This window comes from Phaenicophaeus curvirostris, chromosome 9 (assembly GCF_032191515.1).
Source record: "Phaenicophaeus curvirostris isolate KB17595 chromosome 9, BPBGC_Pcur_1.0, whole genome shotgun sequence".
Taxonomy (NCBI): Eukaryota; Metazoa; Chordata; class Aves; order Cuculiformes; family Cuculidae; genus Phaenicophaeus; species Phaenicophaeus curvirostris.
In genome coordinates, this window is record NC_091400.1 from 16550558 (window position 1) to 16558129 (window position 7572).

Sequence of the window (7572 nt, forward strand, 5' to 3'; positions counted from 1 at the left end):
ATAGCCAAATAAGCTTTCATTTTAGTTTTGTCCTGGAAGAGGCTTTTCTTAAGCCCAAAAGGCCATTGATGTTGTTTCATGGGACTTCTCTGAGCATTTTAACAAAGGTACCAATTGTAAATAACCACTCACAAGACCTCTGGATGAGGTTCCTTTCAAATGAACCTTTCCTTTCCCCTGACATGGTGGAAAGCTCCTTGTATCGCATTCTTAAACCTTGGGTTATAGGATTGCTTAATTGAACCATCTGGTAACCTCATAAATAGCATTTAGCCACAGGCTAAGGCAGGGAACTAATCTTTGCCATGGTACATTTGACGTGATCACCCAGCTTTTGACCTTTGTCATCTTCAGTAATAAATACGCTTATGCTGTCCCCTTTCCATACATTCTGAATGCACTAGATGTGCAGTCAAGATGCCAATGTGTATTAAATCCTATCTGTTACCAGCTTTGCCAGCTGATGAACCCCCATGTGCCTAGAAATAAAGGCAGAACAGTGGAAATTGATGCAAAAGCCATTATGGAGTTTTTGAGCTTCACTGGAGCGGCATGGCTATGGGGATTGTGAGCTGCTGTATTCTCCCTGCCTTGCTAAAGTTATAAGCAGTGTGTGACACAAACTTGGAGAGGTGTCAGTGGAAAGAAGTGTGCAAAAGGAGACACTGAAAACAAAGAGGAGCAAGAAGCTTGGTCTAATAAGAATGGGCAGTGATGAATGGTACGTTTTTCAAAGCAGATATTAGATACATGGTGCCTGTTCTGTAGACACCCTTGTGTTATTCATGATTTATATGATGTTGAAGGTTGGCTGAGCATCGGCTTCAGATAATATGAAGCGTAGTAGTATAACAGAGGGCATCAGATACCTTCTGCTGATATAGGCTCTGCATTTAATAATGTGATCAAACTGTGCTAGGAAGCCAGAAGACCTATTCGGCTGATGGATTGCCAGACTAAGAGACCTGTGTACAACTGAAGTGAATGCACAATCCAAGGCTGTGACTTAGAGATGTACAACATGTGTTTGTCTGTGTTGCGCTTGGAACCTAATAAGGACTTTTTATAGCCATCTGTAAACACATTCAGACTGATAATGTTGTGCAGAAGGCCTAAAGGTGGTAGAGTCTATGTATAATAGTACTGAGTGATGTACCAGCTCACTGTAGTGCATTTTTACACTCTTCAGTGATTCTGTAGCTAGTGATAGCACTGGCAAAAAGTTTACACATCAGCTCGAACATCATAGAAGTGCCTCAATGTGGGAAGTGGTGTAAAACAGAGCTCCTACTCTCTGGGGCCCTGTAAGAGAAATAGTTTTGTCAGCTTGTGAACAAAATAAACTGTTTTTCTGTAAATTACTCTTTATGGTGAATGTGCTGTACAAACAAACAAAAAAACCCAAACAACCAAACAAGAAATATGAATACCTTAATACCAGGAAAAGGTACAGATTACTCTAATCATAATATGAGAGAGAAACCTTGATGGAGAAATAGGTTTTCCGATACATAGTAAAAGGTGGATCTTGGAAGGTTTTCCTGTGATGGAAGAATTTATAATGTCTTCTCCCTTTCTTTAATGTCTTATAAAATGCAAACTCATGCTGCATCGTTGCCTGGCATGAGAGTGGCCTCTCCTCTCTAAGTAGCCTGTTTTCAGATAGCTGTACAAAATAGCTGTACAAAATACTTCTGACATTCCTAACCTGCAGCAGAGATCATCGAAATCCGCAGTGAAATAATAAATCACAAAGACTGGATGGACAGTAGCCGCACCTGTAACGTGATTGCCTAGGTTTTTTTTTCTTAGGATACTGAGCTGAAAAGTGTTTCTATTGCATTCTGACTCCTCCAGAGACGATGAATGTGTGCAGTTGAAGAGGATGTGAATCAGTTTCTCACTATGGAATAATAAATGATGAATGAATGAATTTTAGGATCCTTAACTGGCGGTTATTATTTTGAAAACTAATCCCAATAAGGTAAAGCTTGAGAATTAACAATTTACTTCACTGGCAGTTTTCAGTCCCTAGTTGGGAATCCATTAAAGCCCTCTTTGATTAAACTTTCTTTCTGTGATGGCTGGAGAGTTTTTTCAGTGCAGCTTGTCTGGGGAGACGGAGTGTCGATGTGAAAATATTTTCATTCAGAAATGCGTTAGTTCCGTTAAGAAAAGTACTTCATGTTTAGTCTAAGGTTTTTCACGCAAACTGAAGAGGGATGTGTTTGCATCCTCGAGTACCCGAGCACCCGTCAAACCTATGGGCGCAGAGTTATAGAATCACAGAATCACCGGATCATCGAGTCCAACCATTCCTATCAAACACTAAACCATGCCCCTCAGTGCCTCGTCCACCCGTCCCTTAAATACCTCCAGGGAAGGTGACTCAACCACCTCCCTGGGCAGCCTGTTCCAGTGCCCAGTGACCCTTTCTATGAAAAATTTTTTCCTAATGTCCAGCCTAAATCTCCCCTGGCGGAGCTTGAGGCCATTTCCTCTTGTCCTGTCCCCTGTCACTTTGGAGAAGACGCCAGCACCCTCCTCTCCACAAGTTCAAGCTGCTCTCCAAGTAGAGGCTCACGTCCCTTCAGATTCAGATCCCGGACTGGAGTCTCGGTACTCCTGGATAAAAGGAGAATGTGGGTTGTGAAGGTGCAAGTTCGGGAAGCTCCCTCCCCTTCCCGGCTAGGGACTCTGTGCACTGCTGGTCGCCGGGCGCTAGGGGGCGCTGTGCAGTGCGGGTGCCGGGCGCTGGGGGGCGTTGTGTAGTGCGGGTGCCGGGCGCTGGGGGGCGCTGTGCGGTGGGGGCGCTGTGCCCCCGTTTTGGCTCCGGCGCTGCCGTGTGTGCTCACGCTCCGAGGCTCCTGGAGGTCGGTGAGTCAGGATGAGAGGACCTCAGATCCACTGAATTCTCCCGGCATGGTAACAGTTTCTTTTAAGGAGAAGGGCCTGCCTGTGCCTTCCTTCGGATTGTTACTGCCCTGCGTCCCTGCTAATGTCCTAATGAGCTACCAGCCCTGTTCCCCAGCGTCTTTTTCTGGCAGAAGGCTCAGCACTCGGGATGCTGCCTCACCTCTGGTTCAACAATATCCGCACCACACCGAGGGGCAGAAGAGGAGGAGGGAAAAAGAAATGTTGCCTCTGCTGCTGTGAGATTAGTCTCAGTGATCCTGCGTTTCACAGAATCACTAGTTTGGAAACTTCCTCGTATTCCTGTTTAGCGTTTTTGTTGTTTACCTTCTAGCTTGTGCCTAACAGGCTTGGGGTAGGTGCTCGCATCTCGTGCTCATGTGGAATCTATTTAAGACCCTTTGTGGGGCCTCATTCCAAACTATGTGCCCTTCAACCTAAACTCTGCAGCAGAATCTTAATTTTTTTGAGAGACCTATTTAGAGTCTTGCAATGCATGAGAAAGTTTGGCAGCATCGTAAACTGAGCGAAAAAAAGCTGGGGTTGTATTGCTGAACTAAGTACAGAATGGATTTGTGCACACTTTGTCTTTTCTTCAAGTTGTACTTTGTCTTTTCTTCATGTTGTACCTTGCACTGACATGAAACCTAAGTGAGCGGAGTGGAAATACGTGCCGAGTGCTTTTTGGTGGCTAAGCTAAACAGCTTGAAATCATTTTCTGGAGAATAAGGGTTTGCCCTCTCTGATGTACGAGGATTCATTTTCCTGTGCGTACTCTCTGAGCCTGACCCGCTGCTCAGCTGGGGTGAGCCTGGCTGCAAAACCCGTCGTGCAGCGCTGGCAGATGGGGTGCGCAGCGCGCCTTGGGTAAGTTCTGCTCACCTTGTGACTTGCTTGGGCTTTATGTTGCAGGTTATACTAGTAATAGCACTGCAGAGTTCCATTATTTTTCCTTAAGGGATTTAAGAATACTGTTCTATGACTTAATCTGCAGGCAAAATGGCTATTCTTTAAATTGTAGCTTATAGGCAGCAGTGATTCTAAAACTTCTTGAGGTTTTGCATGGCTATTAGGGATTAGTTGGAGGAGTGTCTTTAGGGCAGCAGGGCAACTTCTGTCAGTCTCCATTTAGGCTAAGTTGGAATACATTATAGAATACATGACTGTAATCAAATAGAGAGTCACGTATCACATATGGGAGGCTTAATTTCTGATTGTAACTACATAAATCAAAAGAAAGCATCTCTCTCAAGAGTATTTCCAGACCCAGACTGATTGAGTTGCAAATGCATTTTTCATGTCCTTATTGTGAAGGTCAGGATAAAATACAAACATAAGATTGAAATGAAGCTCTTAGATACAGATCCTTATTCATTAAACTAGTGTCTCTTGCTGGGTTTTAGTTTCACTGTATTTGATAGTCTGAATTAACTGAGTTCAACAGAATCGTCTCACAACAGCAGAAAACCTGAATCTATTTATTTCTAAAATGTGTGCACAGCGAGTGGGTCTTCGAAGGTTGTACCATACTTGTCTCCAACAAATAGCTTCTAGTTGCCTGAATAATAGCACAGAAAATGTTACTGTTTCTGTAAATCTCTTGAAGTCTAATAGGAGAGTAAAATCTGCACTTCCTTAAAAGCAGAATCTCTTGAAGAGAAAATAGTTAAGACTGAAAGCAAACTTAAGACTTACAAGTCCACGCATAGTTCGGAAAAGATCACTGCTAATTAGTCATACTTAATTATTGAGAAGCAAGGAAATTGTCTCCCATTTCCCCCCATCAGATTTCTTTTCTGAATAGCAAAGAACTAAAATCTTCTGAACAAGATAATAAAGTCATCCAGGAAGTTGAGCTAATTTCCAATATTAGAATAAATGCTGTACCTACAAAAGAGGTGAGTTCAGAGGAAGCTCATGGCAAGCTCTGTTTTCCTAAACGTTAAAAGCTTTGTTTTTTTCTAAAAGCATTGAGGAAGTGGTTAAATCAAAACCTCCATCATTTACTCCTAGAATACTTCTAGCAAATCAGAATTGTTGCAAGTCAAGCCTGCCAGTTCCTGTCTGCTGTGTGCCTGTCTATGGTCAGAGGAAGATCACTTAAGAGGATGTAGGTCTAACCAGTGGATTTTTAATTACATAAGTTAGTTTGATACTTGGGCAAAGGAGGATTTCCGTATCACATTGCTGAAAGATCTATTGAGATGTGAAATATTGTAATAATACTTGTTATGAAGTATATGTTTTGAAGCATAAGACAATCTTACCTTTCATTCCTCCCAGCATCTGGAGGATATTTTGTTCTTCAAAAGTTATTGGCTCAATTTTGCATGTAGTTAAGTCAGGTGGATTTTGCCATGTCAAGTAGATATAGGTGCATAAAGGAGAACATGACCTCAAAAGTAGATGGAGATAAGTCACAGCCACCACATTCAGACTGGAAGCGTAGTATAGGTCTCTGTAAGGTTTAAACTTCGCCTTTTGCATACCTAAGGGTATACAATTTTGGGTATACCCATTTTCTTAATGATTAAGAAAATGTGTACCCACATCCATTACCCACCAAACATCCACAGGCCAAACCTAGGGTTTAGGTACACTTAGATCTTTGGTAGTAGTCGCATAAAAAACCATGTTAGGTTGTATTTACTTACCCTATAAAGGCAAAAGAGTAACGGAAGATGACACAATTTACAGTTAGTAAGGTACAGCAGTTTTTCAAATGCTTGCACTAAGCAGAGTGGAAAATGTTCCTATGCTTTCTCTGAATTCCAGTGTTAAACTTCTGTTTATTTTTCCTATTGTACGAGTGTCTTGTAGAGCTCCAGTGATTGCCCCGGACAGCTAATTCTGTTCTGAGATTTCAATGCATTATGTCATTTCTGTATAACAGGAAAGAGAACTTCCTCTTTAAAGCTACGTATTAGTAAAGGAGGATTTCTGATGGGTGGAGTTTTCCTTTCAAGCATGCTAGATAAAGGCTTGCAGGATTTACAGACCTCTCAGACTGCAATCAGCATGAACTGCAGTCTGCCAGACAGAGGTCTGTTCAGCTACGGCATGGATAGACAGCGGGACAGGTTGTGCCTTCAGTCTCTCTGGGACTTTGTCACAGCAAAGGAGCCATGGATCAAGTCACCGTTTTTTCCAGTGCTGTTTTCTTTTACAGCATACATGGCTTTCTGTCTTCCATATATTGTACTGGACTTTGCAAGCACTAGGCTACCAAACTTGAGAAAATACAAAATCCAGCCACAGAACTATCCAACCTCTGGAATGATGGTGCCTTGCATTGTTCAAAGTGTATATCACCATGTTGTTTTGATCTTCCCAGTGACATTTCTTCACTGGTACTGGAGACCAATGAATCTGCCAGCGATAGCTCCAGAGCTGCCAGAGGTCCTGCTGGAAGTAGCAGTTTGCCTTCTTCTGTTTGATTTTGAGTACTTTCTGTGGCATTTGCTTCATCACAAGGTGCCTTGGCTCTACAAGACCTTCCACAAGGTGCATCACAAGCATGTGTCAACATTTGCTCTTACTACACAGTATTCCAGTGTATGGGAATTGCTCTCACTGGGGTTTTTTTCTGCTATCAACCCAGTGCTCCTTGGATGCCATCCTTTGACAGAAATGATTTTCTTCCTTGTAAACATTTGGTTGTCAGTGGAGGACCATTCAGGATATGACCTTCCATGGTCAACTCACCGACTCATGCCTTTTGGTTTGTATGGAGGAGCACCACATCATGATCTTCATCATCTGAAATTCAAATCAAACTATGCGCCTTACTTCACACACTGGGACAAAATCTTTGGGACATTTACAGAGTCACATTCTAATTAAGGATATTTACCTGTGGACAAACTCTTATTTTTTTATAGACTATACTGGGACGTTAATTTTTGAAAGACACACAGAAGATTGTATATTTGAAGCTGCCTATAAAAGCTATAGCTATTTATAACAAATCCGTTTAATATATGTGTATTTGTATGTATACTTGCAACTGCCTATGTTAAATGACTGCAAACAGGAGGGTAAATAACTGTTGCTTAAATTTGTTTCAGTCAAAGGTGTAAGGGAAGCATTAAGAGACATTCTCTCATCTTTCCTTCTTTCCAGCTTTCATAAAGCATGTATTGTATTACTGTATGATGTTTTATGCATACACCGGAACAATGATCTTACTGTTGTAGGATGATTTATGATGTAAACAGATAAGGTACACATAATGGATTTTGAGGAATTTAATCTTCCAGAGCATATTATTGCACACCAGTGTTGTAAAATATTGTTGCCAAGCAAAGCTAGTTGGCTAGCTGTGCGACAATTTTGATATTTATATTTTAAACCTTGATGTACTGTCTGTTTTTAATAGAAAATAAATATGGCCATTCTTTTAAAATTATATTGTGTTTCATTTTTACTATGTCCTCTGTTCATATGAGGAACAGGTATAGTTCCTTTTGCATAGGTTGTATTTATTTGAGTTTCAGACAGTTCTTAATAAAATATTGTCATGTTATTTCAAAAGTGAACCATTTACTTTTTCTCCAGAATCATGTGTTATTTTTAGATAGTTCTCAGTTCTGTAGAAACAGAATATTGAAGAATGCAGTTTAAAAAGCCATGGTGAAATTTTATTATTACCTTTGTGAG

At 41.3% G+C, this 7572-nt stretch overlaps 1 protein-coding gene across 1 annotated transcript; it reads left to right on the forward strand.

Moving 5' to 3' along the window:
- The first annotated feature begins 3725 nt into the window (after positions 1-3725).
- Positions 3726-7327, forward strand: CH25H (cholesterol 25-hydroxylase). Its single transcript, XM_069864336.1, has 2 exons — positions 3726-3784; positions 5812-7327. Exon 2 carries the CDS (start codon positions 5857-5859, stop codon positions 6754-6756), a length of 900 nt encoding a protein of 299 aa, XP_069720437.1. The 5' UTR covers positions 3726-3784; positions 5812-5856; the 3' UTR covers positions 6757-7327.
- Positions 7328-7572: the final 245 nt, after the last annotated feature.

What these genes read in the sequence shown, in the direction of transcription:
- CH25H (XM_069864336.1), top strand. Translation starts at nt 5,857, where the DNA reads ATGGGTGGAGTTTTCCTTTCAAGCATGCTAGATAAAGGCTTGCAGGAT.